The sequence below is a fragment of the Lodderomyces beijingensis genome (genome assembly GCF_963989305.1).
Source record: "Lodderomyces beijingensis strain CBS 14171 genome assembly, chromosome: 1".
Lineage (NCBI taxonomy): Eukaryota > Fungi > Ascomycota > Pichiomycetes > Serinales > Debaryomycetaceae > Lodderomyces > Lodderomyces beijingensis.
Genome location: NC_089970.1, coordinates 334,656 through 353,498, shown reverse-complemented (window position 1 = coordinate 353,498; position 18,843 = coordinate 334,656). Strand labels below are relative to the sequence as shown.

General features: G+C 44.2%; 9 protein-coding genes across 9 annotated transcripts; 3 read left to right on the top strand and 6 right to left on the bottom strand. All coding sequences in view use genetic code 12, as the record gives it.

Moving 5' to 3' along the window:
• Nucleotides 1–1,744: 1,744 nt before the first annotated feature.
• Nucleotides 1,745–2,068, top strand: LODBEIA_P01460 (uncharacterized protein; the record flags this gene model as incomplete). Its single annotated transcript, XM_066971350.1, has 2 exons — nt 1,745–1,816; nt 1,937–2,068. The coding sequence occupies 2 exons, from the start codon at nt 1,745–1,747 to the stop codon at nt 2,066–2,068; spliced, it is 204 nt and encodes a 67-aa protein (XP_066827084.1).
• A 293-nt stretch (nt 2,069–2,361) lies between these two features.
• Nucleotides 2,362–3,621, bottom strand: LODBEIA_P01450 (uncharacterized protein; the record flags this gene model as incomplete). Its single annotated transcript, XM_066971339.1, has 1 exon — nt 2,362–3,621. One exon carries the CDS (start codon nt 3,619–3,621, stop codon nt 2,362–2,364), a length of 1,260 nt encoding a protein of 419 aa, XP_066827083.1.
• Nucleotides 3,622–4,617: 996 nt separating this feature from the next.
• On the top strand, nt 4,618–5,457 carry LODBEIA_P01440 (uncharacterized protein; the record flags this gene model as incomplete). The annotated part of the gene is made up of 1 exon (XM_066971328.1): nt 4,618–5,457. The coding sequence occupies one exon, from the start codon at nt 4,618–4,620 to the stop codon at nt 5,455–5,457; it is 840 nt and encodes a 279-aa protein (XP_066827082.1).
• A 592-nt stretch (nt 5,458–6,049) lies between these two features.
• On the top strand, nt 6,050–8,167 carry LODBEIA_P01430 (uncharacterized protein; the record flags this gene model as incomplete). The annotated part of the gene is made up of 1 exon (XM_066971317.1): nt 6,050–8,167. The coding sequence occupies one exon, from the start codon at nt 6,050–6,052 to the stop codon at nt 8,165–8,167; it is 2,118 nt and encodes a 705-aa protein (XP_066827081.1).
• A 1,628-nt stretch (nt 8,168–9,795) lies between these two features.
• Nucleotides 9,796–11,886, bottom strand: LODBEIA_P01420 (uncharacterized protein; the record flags this gene model as incomplete). The annotated part of the gene is made up of 1 exon (XM_066971306.1): nt 9,796–11,886. One exon carries the CDS (start codon nt 11,884–11,886, stop codon nt 9,796–9,798), a length of 2,091 nt encoding a protein of 696 aa, XP_066827080.1.
• Nucleotides 11,887–12,194: 308 nt separating this feature from the next.
• LODBEIA_P01410 (uncharacterized protein) lies at nt 12,195–13,262 on the bottom strand (the record flags this gene model as incomplete). Its single annotated transcript, XM_066971295.1, has 1 exon — nt 12,195–13,262. One exon carries the CDS (start codon nt 13,260–13,262, stop codon nt 12,195–12,197), a length of 1,068 nt encoding a protein of 355 aa, XP_066827079.1.
• Nucleotides 13,263–13,727: 465 nt separating this feature from the next.
• Nucleotides 13,728–14,624, bottom strand: LODBEIA_P01400 (uncharacterized protein; the record flags this gene model as incomplete). Its single annotated transcript, XM_066971284.1, has 1 exon — nt 13,728–14,624. One exon carries the CDS (start codon nt 14,622–14,624, stop codon nt 13,728–13,730), a length of 897 nt encoding a protein of 298 aa, XP_066827078.1.
• Nucleotides 14,625–15,068: 444 nt separating this feature from the next.
• Nucleotides 15,069–16,127, bottom strand: LODBEIA_P01390 (uncharacterized protein; the record flags this gene model as incomplete). Its single annotated transcript, XM_066971272.1, has 1 exon — nt 15,069–16,127. The coding sequence occupies one exon, from the start codon at nt 16,125–16,127 to the stop codon at nt 15,069–15,071; it is 1,059 nt and encodes a 352-aa protein (XP_066827077.1).
• Nucleotides 16,128–17,427: 1,300 nt separating this feature from the next.
• LODBEIA_P01380 (uncharacterized protein) lies at nt 17,428–18,293 on the bottom strand (the record flags this gene model as incomplete). The annotated part of the gene is made up of 2 exons (XM_066971261.1): nt 17,428–18,165; nt 18,225–18,293. The coding sequence occupies 2 exons, from the start codon at nt 18,291–18,293 to the stop codon at nt 17,428–17,430; spliced, it is 807 nt and encodes a 268-aa protein (XP_066827076.1).
• Between the last annotated feature and the right edge of the window lie 550 nt (nt 18,294–18,843).

Below are 18,843 nucleotides of genomic sequence, written 5' to 3'. Positions count from 1 at the left end.
AGCAAAGGAATGAACCCGTAGCTGCATTTCTTACATACTCTTATTTCTTTCTTTTGATTCCGCACCCCCATGGTGGGTTGGCTTGTTCTTGGTTGTTTAGTGTGATTTGGGCGGAACTCCTAGATTGTTTGGGCGGTTTTGGCTATCTCTGGCTGTATCTATGCTGCAAGTTCTAAAAGGGGAAGAGAGCTAGGGGGAGACGGTCTTGACGATAGGCACTCGAGGAGCAGAGAGCTTAAAAAAATATCTTGAATTTTTTGCACCCATGGCCGCGGGCTATATTCCCATTTCAAACTCCACGAATTTTTTTGATCCGTGACCCCAATTACCCATGAGGATATATACTTGCTTGAAGATGAAGCTGGTCAAGTCCATACGCTCAGAGTTGAGCGCTTCTCCATCTTCAACTGTGGCGACAATTTCGTAGAGTACAGCATAACCGCACCCAGGCAAAAGGCGTAAGGCATGCCCGCACACATTCACAAACACAGAAACACAGAACCCCCTCGTGGCAAGGGTGCAAATGCATGGTAGTCTTCTGTTCAAGAAATCAATTGCCAACAGGGAAAATGTTCGAGGTCTGTCCGTTAAAAGAAGACCATAATCAATTTCCACCCAAAAGCCTTCTTCTGCGTATTATATGGGGGTGTGCGGCAAGTTTGTAACCGGGGTCAAATTGAACACGCAGCAATCTACAGCCCAGATTAAGGTGAAGGGATTCAAGCAAGAAGGCAGGGGCTCTTTTTTTTTTTTTGTCTTTTTCATGCACGATTCATGACGCTCGAGTCTGGTGCTAAGCGGATCTCCAAGTTGATTACTTTCTGTTCTTTTGATTTTTTGTTTCTCATCAGTTGTGTGAAATTGGGTTTGGTGAATAGTAACTCACTGTTGTTGCCCCCACCTAAATCATACAACGAGTTGTTTGACCAACTTTTTTGCTGAATTGTTTTGTGTTTTGACCGCTTCTCCTTCCTCCCCCCCGAGAATTCGACCAAAGACGACTCTCGAGGCAGTACAAGAAGAACTCCCTCCCCCCTCCGACTGCTTCACATCTGTCTCAGATCAAAAGCAATCGTGTTTGTTTATCACCGAAAAAATACAAAAGAAGGAAGCAGAGATACGGATGTCGACAAAAGCGAAAACTCGAGCTTGAAGATAAGAAACTCCGGAAGACAATTGAGAAAATATATTGCTGCCTCTGGAGATTAAAAATACATAGAAGCAGAAGAAGAAGTGCAGCGGAAAACAACCCAGCCGTCTTGTGGAAGGAGAGCCTTCTCGAGATTCGAGAGGTTTTCTTGCTCGAAAGCACTTGCACTCATGGCATGGAGCGGAAAACAACTATAAGGCGTCAAACAAACTTACTTGTCCGTTCAATCAAGTGACTCTCACTCACTCATGGATAAAAAGCCCAAGGTTATATTCACAAAAAGTCGTGAAACAATGTAGAACACCGACAGTACCCACAGTTTCCAATTGTTCACAGCCTCTACCTTTTTTTGTTTTTTTTATTTTGTTGGCCTAGTGCCTCTCCCATAGGTGGTCAAGTCAAAGATAACGGACATCTCGAATCAATTACTTGTGTGTCTAAGCCATGTATTCTTTCCTCTGCAGTTGTTCTGGACTTCTCGCGCCAGGATAGGCGCTCATATTCTTGTTCCTCATTTTCATGATTTTTTTTTCTTCTTCCCCTGATATCTTGTTCACCTGACCCGTTCCATCATCATTGACTAGCCCCAATTGAATGACAGCTTTCAAGAGATTTCTCAGTACACCATCGAGTCCGAAGAGGGATCCACAAGCAATCAACCCTCACGTATGTTTTTTTTTTTTTCGTCACCAGTTGAGTTGCCCATCAAGCAAGGCCAATTGGCCAGCTGGCTGGCTCGTTACCCAATGCCTTCTTTCCCCGCCAAGTACTAACGTCCATTCTCAGACTGTCTTTTATCGCCAATTCTCGAAACCGTTCACCAAGATCTGCTTGCTCTCAGTGGGATCGTACTACGGCATGATATACCTATGGGAGTACTTGGAAAGCACGCAAAAACAACCACAAGAACTGAGCTGAGGCTGCAAACATCGCCCCCATCGGGAGGATTGCCGTGGCTAGTCTGAGATTGAAGAAATGAAATAGAAATCGTTCATTTGAAAGCTGATGCCAAACGCAACACCGCTACACCAACGCCAGATTGAAAAAAGAGTAAAAATTTTGAGTATTTGAAAGAGACGCGGAAACTTGTCCAAGTCCAAGTCCAAGTCCAAGTCCAAGTCCAAGTCAAGGTCAAAGTCAATATGCATTTTTATGTGACAAATATATCAGTGCAGGGCTACTTTCTGCCCCTCCCCTGACTGCATCTTCAATCAATGCTTTAATCTATTTGCAACAGCGTCCAAAAACTCAGTGGTTGTAACGTAGCTTGATCTATCAGTCTTGCCCATGGCTAGAGCCAAGTCCTTGGTCATGATTCTATCTTCTTGCACCGTGTCGATGGTGGCCTTCTCGAGCCTATCGGCAAACTCAACAACTTCGGGAGTATTGTCCAATCTACCTCTTTGGGCAATACCTCTGCTCCATGCAAAAATCGACGCAATCGAGTTTGTGGAGGTTTCCTTACCTTGTTGGTGCTGTCTGTAGTGTCTAGTGACGGTACCGTGAGCTGCTTCAGACTCATAAGCTGACCCATCTGGGGTCATCAATGCCGACGTCATCAAACCCAAGGAACCGAACCCTTGAGCAACGATATCGGATTGCACGTCTCCATCGTAGTTCTTCAAGGCCATCACAAATCCTCCCTTTGACTTGATCATTTGCGCAACCATGTCATCGATCAATCTGTGCTCGTACCACAACCCCTTTTCTTTAAATGCTGCCTCGTACTCCTTTTCGTATATCTCTTGGAAAATGTCCTTGAATCTGCCGTCATATTTCTTCAAAATGGTGTTCTTGGTGGACATGTACAATGGAAGACCCTTGTTCAAGGCCATCTTGAAAGATGCATGAGCAAAGCCACTGATGGACTCGTCCGTGTTGTACATGGCCAAACCAACACCTGGGCCAGGGTATTTGTAGACCTTATGGGTCTGTGGCTCTCCTCCGTTTTCAGGAGTGAATCTCAACTCCAACGTACCCGGCTCTTTAATCACCAAATCGGTGGCCTTGTACTGGTCCCCAAATGCATGTCTTCCAATGACAATTGGTTCTTTCCAACCGGGGACCAATCTTGGCACACAGGGAATAATGATGCTTTCTCTAAAGACGGTGCCTCCCAAGATGTTACGGATGGTACCATTGGGCGAAAGCCACATTTTCTTCAAGCCAAATTCCTTGACTCTAGCTTCATCAGGGGTAATGGTTGCACATTTGACACCCACGCCGTATTTCTGGATTGCGTGAGCAGCATCAACGGTGATCTGGTCGTTGGTAGCATCACGAGATTCAATTCCCAAGTCGTAGTATTTCAAATCAACGTCCAAGTATGGGTGAATCAACTCGTCCTTGATTTTCTGCCAGATGATTCTCGTCATTTCGTCTCCGTCCAATTCAACAATTGGATTCTTGACTTTGACCTTTTCAGCAAGTTTCGCAGATGTCGAGAGCGTGCGGAGGTGTCTCAGTAACATCGAAGTACGATGAATTGCAGCAGAGCTTAGCATGGTTGAAATTTCTCTATGTAGGCGCTAATAGCTGGAAAGGAAAATCTGAATCTTGAATTCTTTTTTCAAAAAACAGAGGCCCGCTGAAGAGTGTTGAAATTCAATGTTGGATCTTGAAATTTGATCCTCTTCTTCCTCTTCCTCCCCAGACTTGAAAAAAAATCTTTCTCTCTCCTCCGATAGCGGCTAGGACAGGGGACCGGAATTTTGAGTCATATGTTAACCTCCACCAGCACTATCAGCACCAATCCGATCAACCACACACACAAGGCCGCTTTTAACATCCACAATATAGGATCTACTGTATAACAACCACAATCTAACATCATAAAGACATCAATAACAAAAAAAAGAGGGTTGTTGTTGCGCCTGGATGAACAAATAAGCGAAAGCTTTGTTGCGATGCGTTTGTCAATTTCATACAAAAAAAAGGGCTAGCTTGACGTGTAACTAAACACAGGGGGGCACTCATTCCTAGAGTGATCCGACTTCGTGGGAAAGTAGTTCGGACCCATCTTCAAAATCATGAAATTTTCAATTGATGTATAAATCGATCAATTGACTTTGTACAGAAGAAACAGGTTTTTTTTCAGAAATTTTGGTTGCAAAAAATCCAACATCCTTCACGCAGACAGAAATCGCCACCAGTGTTGTAAAGATGGATTTATCTGCACCATACATATGCTGCGGCAAATGCTTCAAAGACCGAGAAGAATGCAGCTTCACCAACGTGGAGCTACTTCTTACTTCGTGTGCGCACATCATTTGCCAAATTCACTTGGGTAGCGGTATGTATCTCTCAATTTCGGCCATGCCAAGTTTGGGGCAGTTCAACAAGAGAAAGACTAACTGCAAAATAAAAACCCACTCCCAGATCAGGCTACTTGTCCCGTTTGTGGCGCTACAGCCATCTCCAAGGTGATTGTAAACGAGTCCATCCCGTTGCAGTTGAGCAATTTCTTGATGCCATTCTCGCATCAACTCGATGGCGTAGCCAGTGCTGGCAAATTTCAATACGTGGCGATGATCGACAGAATCAACCATTTGAAGATGGCAAATGCCAACTTGGCCGAAAAAGTGAAAAGGCAAAAGGAGTTTCTTTACGCTGCAAAGGAAGAAATCACCCACTTGAGCAAGTACAAGGCACAAGTGGAGCATTTCAAGCTGGAAGTTGCAGACTTGAAGCAGCAGTTGCAAGAACGCGAGAGGTCACCGACATTCGACCTCTCCCATGCTCAAGCTCAGCTACAAATAATCAACGGTAGTACCAAGCAAGATCAGCAATTTTTGCAGCCAAAGAAGATGCAGACGCCGACGCATCAGCATAACTTCGCGCTGAGTACCTTTATAACCAACGTTCAACAGCAATCTCTTGGTAAAAGTTTGCCCAGAGTAGCGTCAGCAATCTGTTCGAAGAACCGAGACGCGGAGCCGAAGAGGTTTTCCTTTTTTGCAGAGTCGTCGACCAAAATTGGTGAGCTTAATGACAACCGGTCGGCGGTATTATCGAGAGGGCCAACATCAACAATAGCTAGCTCGAGATCGAATTTCCAGAAAGTCAACTTCAACAGGCTCGGAAAGACAGCCACCACTACCGCCACCAGCACCAGATCCGGTACAAGTCAGTTGGCTTCGAGACTAACTGCTAATACGAAAGTTGGCATGGCTCTGAATCATAAAAAACTCAAAACGTTTGCTAAATCGACAAACTCCAAGTCAAACATGATTGACAAGGGTCCAGTGCTGAACAAGATTTTGCCGCAAAAATACTCCGATACATCATCCAACTATTTTCATCGCTGAATGGCTCGTGGTTGTGTGCTTTGCTTAGAGTCTAGCCTTACCTGCGATGTATATATATATCACATTGGTAGAAAAAGTCGCCTCTGTTAGCTTGCAAGTTTGTTAAATTGCATTTTGTAGCTGAGACATAGAAAACAAATCCGTGCGCTAGCTTAAAGAAGTGTGCACGGGAACGGCTCTAACTACTCTCCAACAGCAAAACCAACTGTATATATCCTTCATTTCCCCATACACATACACGAGAGCGCCTTGCAAGTCTTTGAAAAAGCCTTTTGAAGAAAAGAAGAGCTTGTAAATGTACTGTTTGCCTGCTGTTTGAAATATATCTAACGAGTACCGAACCGGAAAAATACAATCTTTCAGCCCTTGCAACCCTATTTCTTACAAAAAAAAAAAAAACAAAAAAAAATACCAAAATACAAAAGTTACTCCGATCGGGAGGGATGCATTGAAGGCGCTGTTTGCTGACAATCAACCGGTGAACAGTGATAAAAGGGCAGGAGCGACGCTTACGGCTTACAAGAAATCTCCCCGTGTTGCAAACTTTTTTTTTTTTCTTATTTTCCCATTTTCTTTCCTGCCTTGACAGACAATGGAAGAGGATCCTCTTAAAGAGTTTAAGCAGAAGCTTGAAGTTCTCAGTATCAAGCATGCCGACATTGCGGAGTTGACCGATATAGCAAGGGAACTAGTGCAATTTGCCGACAGCATTGTTGCATGTGTAACTGAAAAGCTCAAGAGAACGGGAAGAGGCGAGCAGAAGCTCGCTCTTTTCTACTTTATTGATTCTGTGTGCAAAACCAGCAGGAATCCATTCGATATCCTCTTTGGGAACCAAATAGATCATCTTTTCTGTTACACGTTTGCAAGTGTCGGCGACGTGCGTCTCCTGAAAGGAGGAGACACGTTGCGAGGGCGGTTGATAGCCATGAAGGAGTCCTGGCATGGAAATCAAATGGAAGAGCCGCTATTCGACCCTAGGAAGTTGTCTGCAATCGACCAGTTTTTGGCTCGTACCCAGAACTTGTCCACGGTATCATATCCAACAGCAGACGAGTTGATGATCAGCGGCAAAGCTATTCTCGGTTCAGTCATCAACTTGCTTGAGCAGCTTCAAGAGTTGGAAAAGCGAAATTTGAACAAACAGGAAAGGGAGGTGCTTTGGAAGTTTCAGCGGGAACTAAACGAGTTAACTAGAACTTTGAACTCATGCTTGAGCAGCATAGAGGAAAGTCAAGAGATCAAGCTCCATCTTCCGGAGTTTTTTATGCAACTAGAAGAGTGCCGCAAAGTGTTGAATCTAAAACGAAGAGAGCAGATGTTGTGGTTCAATAAAGTCGAGCAGGAGCTCAAAGCTCGAACGAAAAGGGCCGACATTGTTTCGTATAGAATCCAAAGGAGAAAAATGATGGATTTGTATATCCAGAACAATTTCGTTACTGTAAACCCACGACCGAGGGAGCAGTATTTTCTGCTATCGTATGACCTATCCGCTGAAATCTCAAACTTTGGCAAGCCGATATCGAAAAAGAATAAGCAACAACCTTGCAAAGATGACGGCGCACCTTTTGTTGATGGGAAAGAGCTGAGTCGGAAGCTGGTGCTGAAGCAGAAGCTGGAAACAGTTGAAGCGGAAGAAAAGACTACAACGAAAGGGGATGGTGAGCAAACGGCCGATCTTCTCGGGCTTTTTGGCGGCATCAAGAGTTCGTTATTTGGCATAGGAGACCAGAATCAAAAAGAACATTTGATTCCGGTCACCATCGAGACTGCCACTGAGTCGAAATCAATGGTACCAACGAGTTGTACCGATGACAGGTTGGTTGAAGATGAGCAAGCTTCAAAAGAAGGAACTGGAGACAAAGAAAAAGCGGGACATGAAGAGCTGGCGAAACTGACAAGAACGGAAGTCGACACTGATGTTTGCAGACAGCTGGATGTTGATGAGTCTCTGGATCAAAGCACGGGAGGTGACGGAGCCGGAGATGTTGATGACAAGGTTAACCCAATAGCGGCTTCAGGGGGAGACAATGTCGAAAATGACCACCAGAGTCATGAGGGCCTCGAAAAAGACACCCCGACAACTAACAGAGGAGACAAAAAACCTGCAGCTCGAAGATATCGGGATCTCGTCAAGATAATGAACCAATCGGCGAATCAAAGTGGTGCAAACTCAGTCGAAACTCGAGGGGGCAAAAATAGTACCCCCTTGGAATTGGATGCGAAGGAGCACAACAATCACGAACAACCAGCTGGAGGAAAAAAAATAGCAAATGTGCATCAAGTTGTTGTTCTTGAACCAGTGGCTAGCACACGCGAAGATGAGGAAGAGCTTGACAGCGACATAAACGCAGTACCCACGGCGCGTGCTCCTACACCTCCTGGAGTTACCCATAGCAAGAAATCAAGCCTGTCCTCCGACGAACCCAGTGCATTGGAGATTGGTGATGGTGCTACTATAAAGCCTAGCTTTGATGAAAACTCTAGTCACGATAGGAACAGCAATTCCAATGCAAATACCGCTTCTACAAGTGCTGCGCTGGCCGCAGCTCCAGAGCCTGCGAAATCAACCAATGTTTCGCAGCCAAAAAACTTGATCAAGAAAGCCCCTGTAGGTAGATCTTGCTTAAAGAGGAAAAGAGGAAGCGGAGGAGCAGGAAAAGATGACGGAAAGGATAGAACAGTCAAAAGAGTAAGATTCAGCCTTTAGTTTGGTAGTCCTCGACAATTTACTCATTATCAGCATATTTTTTTCAGCATTGTAAAAGTCAATACTTTGGCATTCTAATGTATTAGCATAAGTAGCGAAAGAGTACAATTGGTGAATTACCCAATTGTAGAGCAACACAATCATAAGACTGAGGTCAAAATAGCATTCAGTTTTTTTTTTTTTTTTTTTTTTTGCAATTTATAAAACTATGGTGAAATGTATATAAATTTCATGAACCATATGCTCTCCCTATTAAAACCCCCCATCCACTCTTCATGGACCTTTTTTCGAACAGAATTGTCGAAAAATCAAAACAAAGCTCGACAATGTCGAATAAGACTTTCCCAACAAAAATTAAACTAAGCAGGTGGTTGGTTGAACGCACCGGCTTTATACATTTGCCAACCAGACGACAAGAATGGGAAAGCGAAAAAAAAGCCCAAGACACCCCAGTACCATACTGCAAATGGAATGTATTTTCTGTTTTGAACTTGGAATGGCAAGTTCGAGTAGACTCCTTCTTTTGGTGCACCGTAGACTTTGGTCATTATGTCTCCTGAAGATAATCTGCTGGTCATCTGGAAACTTCTCTTGGGGAGAGCCATTTGAGTCAAGAGCTGAGCTGGCGATCTAGCACATCTTTGCAACAACATTGTTCTGGATTTTCAAAAATTTCTTCTTTTTTTTAACTTGAATAGATAAACTCTGTTCAATTGAGATAAACCACTGCTATGTCTAGGATGCCGGTGGTTTTCTCTCAAGGCTTCAAGATCGAAAATGACAAACGGAGAGAGTGAGCTTTGGGTACGGTCGTGTGCCTTTGACGGAAAAAAACGGAGGTCACGTGCGCTTTCTTCCATCCAATGACAATCAATTTGTTACTGTGTTGGTGGTAGCGCTACCAACTGAAGAATAAGGTGATTTTTTCCGTAGGCAGGTAGCAGCAGTGTCGCGTTTCGAGCGTGTCGCGTTTAATGTCCAATAGTTATCCGCATAGCGAGAAGGAAAACGCGACACTGCGTACTTTTCTCACAACTGGCTAACCAAAAGACGCAAATTTTAGAGAGAGAGGAAAGGGAGATAGAAGAGAAATCGAAAAAGTGGACTTGGAACCCGGTCCATCTTGAAAGTTTGATCTTTTCTCTTTTCTACAAACACATTCACACACATATAACACGTTCATAAGCCATGGCGATTGCACCAATTACAGGAACTTTGAAGAGAAAAATCATAACCGACATCACCGTTGGGTTCGTTGCTGGTTTTGCGTTGGCGACTTTCTACTGGTACACTGAACACACTCCAATTGTTGCTAAGAGAGAGGCTTACTATGCTCAATTGAAGAAACAAAAAGAAGCTGACGATGTGGCATAAGTGAGTCTTTTGGAAACGTTATGACACCAAATAGGGGGGGGGGGGAGGCTCAGGAGAACTTTTTCAAAATATTAACATCAAAAAAACAAAATACTAAAAACAAGAAACAGATTGAACGTGGAATATAACAGCTACTACGACGTTATTGGAATATTTATCTTTGTATTTGAGTTGACTCAATTCTAATGAATATATATCTATACAAATATAACTCATAAATTTCAAGAGTTCCAGGAGAAAATAGGCAAATTGGTTCACTGACCAATGAACAGCCAGAACTTACGATGGTTGACTATCCCACTGCTCAAGATGATAATCTCCTTGTGGTTGCCTCTTTCCTTGAGTTTTTCCTCTAGATACTTGAAGCAAGTGATTTCGCTTCTCGTTATCCCGCCCATTACCACCACCACCAAATATTTCAGCTTGTCGTCATTTACATTCTGCAAATTGAGATCAAGGGTCCTACCTGCAAACATGGTGTTGAGCCCCAAATTATCCCAATTGGGTCTTCTTTTGAGATTGTTAATCGGTTTGTATTTTAGAAAGTCGCGAAGATACAAGGACTCGACGAGTCGATATATCAAGGGAACTGTACCTCCCGGTAACGTGAACGAAGGCGCAGGGTATAGTGTAGTGAGACTCGTGGACTCTTGATTGTCTGCCTTTTTACTGTCGTCTTTGATGCCATCGCCTTCCTCTTGTAATGGGTGCAAGTTCCAAAACTTGTTTATAAGTGTGTAATTGCTCTTGAAGACATCCCTGCCTCCAGTGATGCCCAAGGTGGTTTCTTCGTCCTCTCGCTGTGGCACCGGGGTGCGTTTCTTCTGGCTTGTCAACCCTAGAGAGGTGAAGAAATCATTAGATGAATCATTAATCACGCGAATCAATTTAAGGTCAACGATTTTTTGAAGTGCAAGAGCAGCTTCAAGACCAAAATTGTCTTGCAATTCATTTGAGATCTTGTCCAAGTCCTTGTTGAGAATCCCGTCATTGATGTAGCCAATCAATAAAAGGATGGTCCAGATATTGTCTATCGGGTAGTTGAGATTAATAAAGGACTTCAACTTGGATATCTGGAGCTTATAGTCCATATCGAATATGTCGTTTTGAAAAGTCAAAAACTTTTCATATTCCTTCTCCACTTTCTTGACTACATTTTCTCCAATGACGGTGTGCTTTCTGATTAGTTCTTGTTGCACAGACAAATTGCCCAAGGCCATGACCAACGCCTTCATCTCACTAATGTTGGCTTCGTCCTTGTGTCCGCTATCTTCAAACTGCTGCTTGATAAATTTCGCCAAGGTATTTAATCGTGACCCCACCGTTGAGAAATTCAAGTGCTTCAAGTCGTTGTTGTAAAGGTCGTCGTGGCTCAAGTCCTTGCCCACATTCTCGTTGAAATCAACAATGTTTTCAAAATTAATGCCAAACAAATCATCGACAATACCGTGGTAGTTTAATTGGTTAAATACAACGGGGAAGAAATCAAGATTCCGCTCGACAACCACCAAATCTGTGTTGCTATGGAGCTTTTCAGTATAAAACTCAATCTCGGTGGGCTGCATGTTCTCGTTCAAATATTCCGGGATTTTTGAATTGATCAACATCTCAACGAGTAGACTCGCGTGGCTTCCCTTGGCGTACACGTTTCGAAGCTTGAACAAATGCTTGTGCTTTGTCTCATGCTTGACCCCAACAAACAATACCTTGATAAGCGCATCTATCAACTGGTTCATTTGCTTCAATGGCCTTTCGAAATAGTCGTGGATCCCCGCGAGACTCGCGCCATTGGTGGTGATCAAGACTCCGTCGCTGTAAATTGGATCCGTGCACCAGTTGAAAACCTTGATTTTGGAGGTGATTGCAAACGGTTTGGACAAGTTGGGCAAGGACAAAACCTTCTCAAAGTCGCCGATGCCGTCAAACTGCCTATTGATTTGCAATAGAAACCGTCGAGTCAAGTCCTTGACGACAATGTTGAATTTTATGCTGGATGATACACTCTGTGATATCGACTTGGTATAGTTTTTCAATTTCAGCAACGCATTTTGCGACTCTGGTAGAATAAAGACCAAGCTCGAGTATTTGGCAAAAACGTTGGCCGGAATCGATGCAAGGTCATCGTTTAGCCAAGTGACATTCTGACACTTGCCGTGCTCTTTGATGGTGGAAAAGGAGGTCAATCGATTAATCAACGACGATAGCGTGGGGTCCAACACGAGCAAGTTGTTGGTGGAATAAATCTTGTCCAATTGGGCGAGCAAGCTCTGCAAAGTAGCCTCATTGAATTGCCGGAGATCAAGTGTCGGGCTGGCGCCGGCGGTGGCGCTGGTGCTGGCAGGCATCTGGGTTTCAAATAGGTATATGGGTGTTGCAGCCTTGTTTTCTACATACTCGCGAGGTGTCTCTCTCCTTTTTCTATTTCCTCTTTCCGTTTGCCGCGTTTGATAGAACTTCAAGCATCCTGACCATTTGCAAACCAGGCCGTCTCTTTCCCACCTTTATTGGTAGACAGCAGTATATAAAGACATTTTGGGGGTAGGCTCTCAGTCTATCACATATATTCTAAGAAAACAACATAAATAAATAACCACAATAAACCTTCCTTCTTCTTCTTCTTCTTCAAAAAACAAAAAACAACAAATAAAGAAGGTTATAACTTGGCGCCTTCTTCTTTACCTGCGAATCTGATCAATCCCTCTTGGACAACGGTTGCAACATGGATGCCGTTGTGATTGTACAATTCTCCCTCCATGATTATTCTGTCGTGGCTAAAGCGAATGGCTTTGAAACAGTACCCCATCCATTGCGTGACGTCGAAATCGTCATCGTGGATATACAACACATGATCCAAGCTCACCCCGAAAAACGTCTTGTGGTAGTCTTTCAACTGGACATCCTCGATCCTTAGCACTCTCAATAAAACATTGAGCAATAAGGAGTCGGACAAATTGCCCAAACCGACGTATTGGAACTGCTCGTCGACATTCTTCACCGGTTGATGGAACCCTTGCTCGTTATCTATGCCCCATCTGACCATGAATGCAAATCTCCGCTCCGCAACAGGGATGTCGTCTTCATATTTCGACTGGTCCAAGTGCAAAAACTCGGGAAAGAACTTGAAATAGCACAACATGTTGGACTCTATATCCGAAACGGGAAGTTCCTTATTCTGGTTGATTTGGAACCATTTGTGTATGGGAGACTGGAAGCGAAACGGCTTCTGTGGCACGTTATCGTCATCATTGTCGTTTTCGTCGTCGTCATTGTTACCACCACCATTACCCTGTTTGTTTAATCTCTCCTGAACCCTGCGTGCGTGCTCCTCGTATTTTTGCAAGCTTTCTCTATATGAATTGCGCTTGGTAAGCGATATATTGGCAAAGTATACGGTTTTCCCGTTCTGCAGGCCACGAACCGATCTGTTGCAAAAGTTGTTTCCCGTGGAGATCTCTTCAACTTCCCACTCAACTGGATCTTCACTGTTGACAGCGCTGATAAAGTATGAGTGCAATGAATGTGGTTTAAATTGCGCATCTGCCGACTTCATGGCCACAAGCAACGCTTGCCCTGCTAGATTGCCCCCAAAGGCTCCCTTTGAGACAACATTCGGCTTGACTAATGGCTTGTTCCCTACATACTTGTTCTTTTCAACTTGTTTTACTCCAAACTCTTCTTGCACATCGATAACCTCGCCTCTTTTGTAGTTGAGTTCTATCATTGCTAATTAGTGAAAAAACGGAATTGGTAGTTGCTGGCTGATATGAAACTGTCTTTTGAAGTTGTCTCTTGAAGGAGCAGACAAAGAACTTTCGATTCACGCTCAAGGTATCTTACTTATTTGGCAATGGGCGTTGGCGCTTGTGGAGTGGGCCGATGTGCCGTGAACTTTTCCCCCGCACGAATCGCCAAAAAAGTTGCGATGCAGGAGCCGAGTGGAGAGCCTGTGATATCAACTCCGGAGAGAGTTGAGAGTAACGCCGCACCTGCATCTTTCAACAGCCCTCCATCATTGGCAAACTGATAAACTCGATTGCACACACTGATGGCAGCTGTTACTGCTTTTTCCAAAAGCCATTGGTTTTACAGAGACCAGTAGATGAGATGAAATCTAATGTTCACGGGTTGGTGCTCTATACTTGCTCTATTCTATACTAAATTGAATTCTATGTTCATGCTTCCCGTCTTACAACTTCGGACTCGTAATGTGCAACCGCTCCTGCACTACGGTCATGACGTGTCTCTTATCCAGCGTATAGACATCGCCCTTTAACAAAGCCCGGTCGTTCCCCGCCCATCGCATGCTCAAGACATAAATAAACCAATCATCGACGTCAAAGTCATCCTCGTGATAATACACACTGTGATCGATCGACGCCTGGACTTTCGGTCTCACGTCGACGTCTAAATGCGGAAGCAAGAAATCGAGCGCCATCCAATCTGTGAGCGCAGTTACCCCCACATACTTGAACTCGTTGTCGACGTTTGTGAGCGGCTCATGGTAGTCGGGGTCGTCTTTGATGCCTAATCGCAATACAAACGTGACGGTTTCTGGGTCGCTTTGATGCGAGTAGATTTTCTGGTAGATGTTCAATGGCGCCATGCGCCAGATCACGGGCAAGTTTGCAAATTCGCCCGCTTGCATGGTATTGTTGGGCGGTATGCTGAAGTTCAACCCGTTTTTGTTGTTCCTAGCTGCATTTTGCAAGGTGGAGTTGTTCTTGGTTAGCGATACACTCGCCGTAAACACGATGGTGTCGCCTTGATAGCCCCGGATGAATCGATTGACAAACGTCTTGCCGTTGGAGATTTCTTCAACTTGCCACAGAACTGGTTCTTTGTCGTTGACGGCCTTGATGAAAAAACTGTGTATCGAGTTGGGAGTGAAACCAGCTGGACTTGCTCGGAGCGCCACGAGAATCGCTTGTGCTACTGTGTTTCCACCGTAGGCTCCTTTTGTTGCCTGACTCGGCTTGGTCAATGGGGCGACCCCTAGATATGAATGGGGACCTGTTTTGGTGACGTCAAATGCTTTCCTGATATCGAATGGAGGGAGCTCGAGTTTCTTGTGCTCCTTAGCCATGATTTCTTTCTGGAGTTTAGTACAAGTGAGTTTCTTCCTGATAGAGGCCAGTCGGGGGGGGGGGGGGGGGATGTTAACGATTGGATCAACAAAGTTGTGAGTCCTTGGTTTTGCCGCTTCTTGATTGTCACAGGATAAGGAGAGTTCGGGGTCAAGTTCTGGAACATTGCCGCGTATCTATTTCCGCCGGCATTGAACCGAGCACTACCAAGTCCCAGACCCCCAGATCCCATACACCGGCAAGATAGAGGCTATTTTATACAACGATGTCAAAGGTTAATCCTGTCAACTTCAAGTCTAAACACTTGTAAAAAGAACTGAAAACATGTAATATAAATAATGGAACAAGAAGCTTCAAAACCTGACCAAGTATGAGAACTTCATCTGTAGATAGCCAACCACCAAACTAAAAAAAAAGAACAGATTTTTTTACCCTTCTCTTAATCATAATTTGGCAGTTTCTATAGATCCAGCTTTTGGATTGTACTTCTCATGCAAAGCTTTTGATCTGTCAATCATCTGCTTTGGTAAGAATCCATAAGCTTCCTGTATAGCAGTAGCCACTGCTTTGCCCTCCAAAGTGTAAAAATTAACCACGCACAAGATCCTGTTGTTTCCCATGCTCAAAAATCTATAATCCAAAAATAACCAATTGCTCGAATCGAAATTCAAATCGTGATAGTACAAGGAATGGTCCAAGCTCACTCGGAAAAAGGTGCTTTCGTCGCTTGCCAATGGCAAACCCATAGCTTTAATAACGGTGGATAACCACAACGAGTCCGACTCGAATGCAAGCCCAAGGAAACTCTGTCTTAATTTGTCCTTGCCGAGATCGTAGTTGTCGAGCATCCGCACAAACAAGCCAAACTCTTGGTCGCCCATCGTTGCCTTGTCAAAGTTTTTCGTGTATTGGAACATTTCATGAGGCACCGCGTGCGCTATATTGTCGTTGGTGTGTTCAAAGTACAAAAGATCGTCTATCAGGTCCTTGTACTTGAAAAACCGCTCGTTTGGCGTCCGCTTGAACTCAAATGGAATCGCCTTGATGTCGGTCGCACCCGATTTCAAGAGACTTTGGTAATCTTCCTCCCTTTTGATCAAGTCGTTCTCCTTGGTGAAGGAAACCTGGATGGTGAAACACAATTGATTGGTGTGTATCTGGAAAGCCATGCCTAGTCTATTGGCAAAGTTTCTCGAGTCGCTAATTTTCAACACTTCCCACCTGATATTGCTCTCGGTGGAACCAGCTTTGACAAAGTAGGAGTGCAAGGAATGAGGCTGGAAGTTGTCTCTGCCAACCGATTCCCAGCACGCGTTCAACCCCTGCGCCAAGAAATCTCCTCCATATGTGCCTCTAGCGCCCTCTTTGAAAGGTTCAACGGGGTAGACGCTCTCGTAAACGACCTTGTTGCCCTGGGTCTCAACAAACACCACAGAGGACTTTGCCTCCATTTTGGCAACACGATTGTCCTCATCGTACACTTCTCTTTTCAACTTGTCCATTTCTTCAACTAACTTGTAAATATTCTTTTTTTTTTTCTCAATTAATTAGCGTGTTTGACTGAAAAGAACAAGCAAGCTAGAGAACCGTGGGCCTTTTTATCTATGTATTTGAGATCCTGTGGTTCCTGGGCTCCATATTTATATAGATATGCTAAGATCCAGTGTCTACTGTGCCTCTTCTCCATGTCTCGCGAAAAAGCAAAAAAAAAAAAAAAATTGCAACCGTTGTACCGAGGCTCAACTTCTGATTCCAAACCGCCCGGCAAAGAATATACGACACCAAGTATTCGTTTTCTTTTGCTTTTTGCAGTCAGTACCGTCTTTTGTTTTATTCTTGCTCTGCTGCTATAGGCCACCACAGGTTGCTATACGAAGATAACGGACGTCACTGACGTCGTGAAACGAGAGGGGGGGACGGAGAACGATCTATTTAACGTTGCGCATGCGGAGCACTTCTTTTCTTTTGTTATGTATTTGTCTTCCTCCCTGCTTCTCATCCTTCTCATCCTTCTCTTTCGCTTGGTTGAAGGAAAAAGCGGATTTTGAAAGAGTAGAGACAGAAGCGAGGAGGTGTCCTAGTGACCACGGTAGGTCTCGATCCCCGGAAGCTCTCCTTGAGCTTTTACACAATTCAGCTCTCTCTCCCCTCTCCCCTAGAGTGGGAAGTACCATTTTGAAGGAGTTTCGGCGTGGTTGTGGCTGATAAATTTCAGTTAAGCTTTGACAGCTTCTATGAGCCTCGTTGCCGATTCTACTGAAAAGTCCCTTTACTCGGCCTTCATCAGAGAACTTTCAAACGACAAACTTTCCAACTCTAAGGATAAATGTAGGGAGGGAGGGTATGACGGAGGATAGAGCAGAGCTTCACTCCGAGCAAGTAATCCCCGCTTTAGTCTCCTGCCGGACATAACCCGAGGATCATAGAGCACGGCTAAAAAATTCAAACACTCAAAATAAGATCTTGTCCCCTTCCTTTCCCTTTCCTCCCCACACGTTTGACCAACCGCGGATTCCTTCAAGTGTCATCGGTGGTGTTTTAAGAGGGACAGGCCAGAATTTTTTATTTTTTATTTTTTTTTTGTTTCAGGAACCGTGGTTGGGGACTCCGCTGCGGAAGCTACCACTGTCTTACGAGGCAAGTTTTCAGTGATTGAGATTCAGGCTCGAGTTTTCACTTTGCTTTCAAAATGCCGGTATTTTGGCCAAGTTTGCAAATTGAACTCAATAGGCTTCGACTTAATACACATTCAATACAAAAACTCAATTTAAAAGAAAAGAGAATCGAGAAAATCTTTGGCTATCACAATTTGGCTGATTGTTGTGTTTCGGCTGGAGGGTGGTATTTAGCAAGCAAAGCACGTGACCTCTCCACCATTTGCCTAGTCAAAACCCCATAAGCTTCTTGGATGGCCGTGGCGACAATTGTCCCCTTCATGGTGTAGAAATTGATAATGGTCAAGAGTCTATCGTTGCCCATATTCGGGAACTTGTCCCTGCCGAGGTCGTAGTTATCCAAAACCTTGACAAACATTCCAGATTCTTGTTCTGCAATCTTGTTCTGGTCAAAGTTTTTGGTGTCTTTGAAAATGTGCAGGGGAATCAGAATGGACAAGGTTGCCGTTGGTGTGCTCGTACACGAATTGCTTTTCAACCAGGTCCTTAAACTTGTAAAACCATTTGCCGGGCTTTCTTCTAAAGTGGAAGGGGAGAGACTTGATCTCAGCTCCGGAGGCCACCAATTTTTGAAAGTCGGCTTCTCTCTTTTCGCCAAGTCATTGTCCTTTGTGAACGAAACTTGAAGAGTGAAGCACAACTTGTCATTTTGGTACGCCATGGCTAATCTGTTGGCAAAGCTTCTCGAGTCGCTAATTTTCAACACTTCCCACCTCAAATTACTCTCGGCTTGAATAGCTTTGACGAAATAGGAGTGTAACGAATGAGGTTGGAAGTTGTCTCTGCCAACCGATTCCCAGCACGCGTTCAGCCCCTGGGCCAAGAAATCTCCACCGTACGAGCCTCTAGCACCTTTGATCCATGCCTCGGTGGGATAAAACGCCTTCGTAAACCAACTTGCTGCCCTACCTCAACCACATTAACAGCGGCCTTGGCTTCGATTTTAGCCACTGGGTTCTCCTTGTTGTAGACTTCGCTCTTTAACCTATCCATGATGTGAGTTTGAATTTACTGAATTTATTGAATATATTGAACGTTTCCCTAAATGATCTGGTGATGTTATTCTTAGAAAATTTCTGGACACCAACAAGGACTCAGTCCAGCGGAATCGATTGACTTTTTATACTGTAATCATTTTCTTTTTCCCAAACGATCCAATTGAGCCCGTTTATATCTTACTTCCCCCCTGCCACACAAATGTATTCCCTCGGACATCTCATACTACTAGCTTAATAAAAGTTTTTTGGAGCCCTACTATACATTTGTGCCTCACGCGTATGAAGAAGGATCCTTGCATGAAAAAAAAATGTTCACCTTTCATCCCAACTTCTGAACAAAGACAACTTATCCCGACATAAAACCAAAAAAAGGAAGGGCCTTTGCGATGTCGTTCTCAGTTATATCCCTCTGCATCAGATTCGAGTCCCTTAGCTCCGTCCGCGTTTGTCTATTGTACCAAGCGTGCATGCTTTTGTTTCACACACCCACTCACTCACAAACCACAATGCCGAGTCTCAATAACCAACGAGGTCTCTTGCTCACA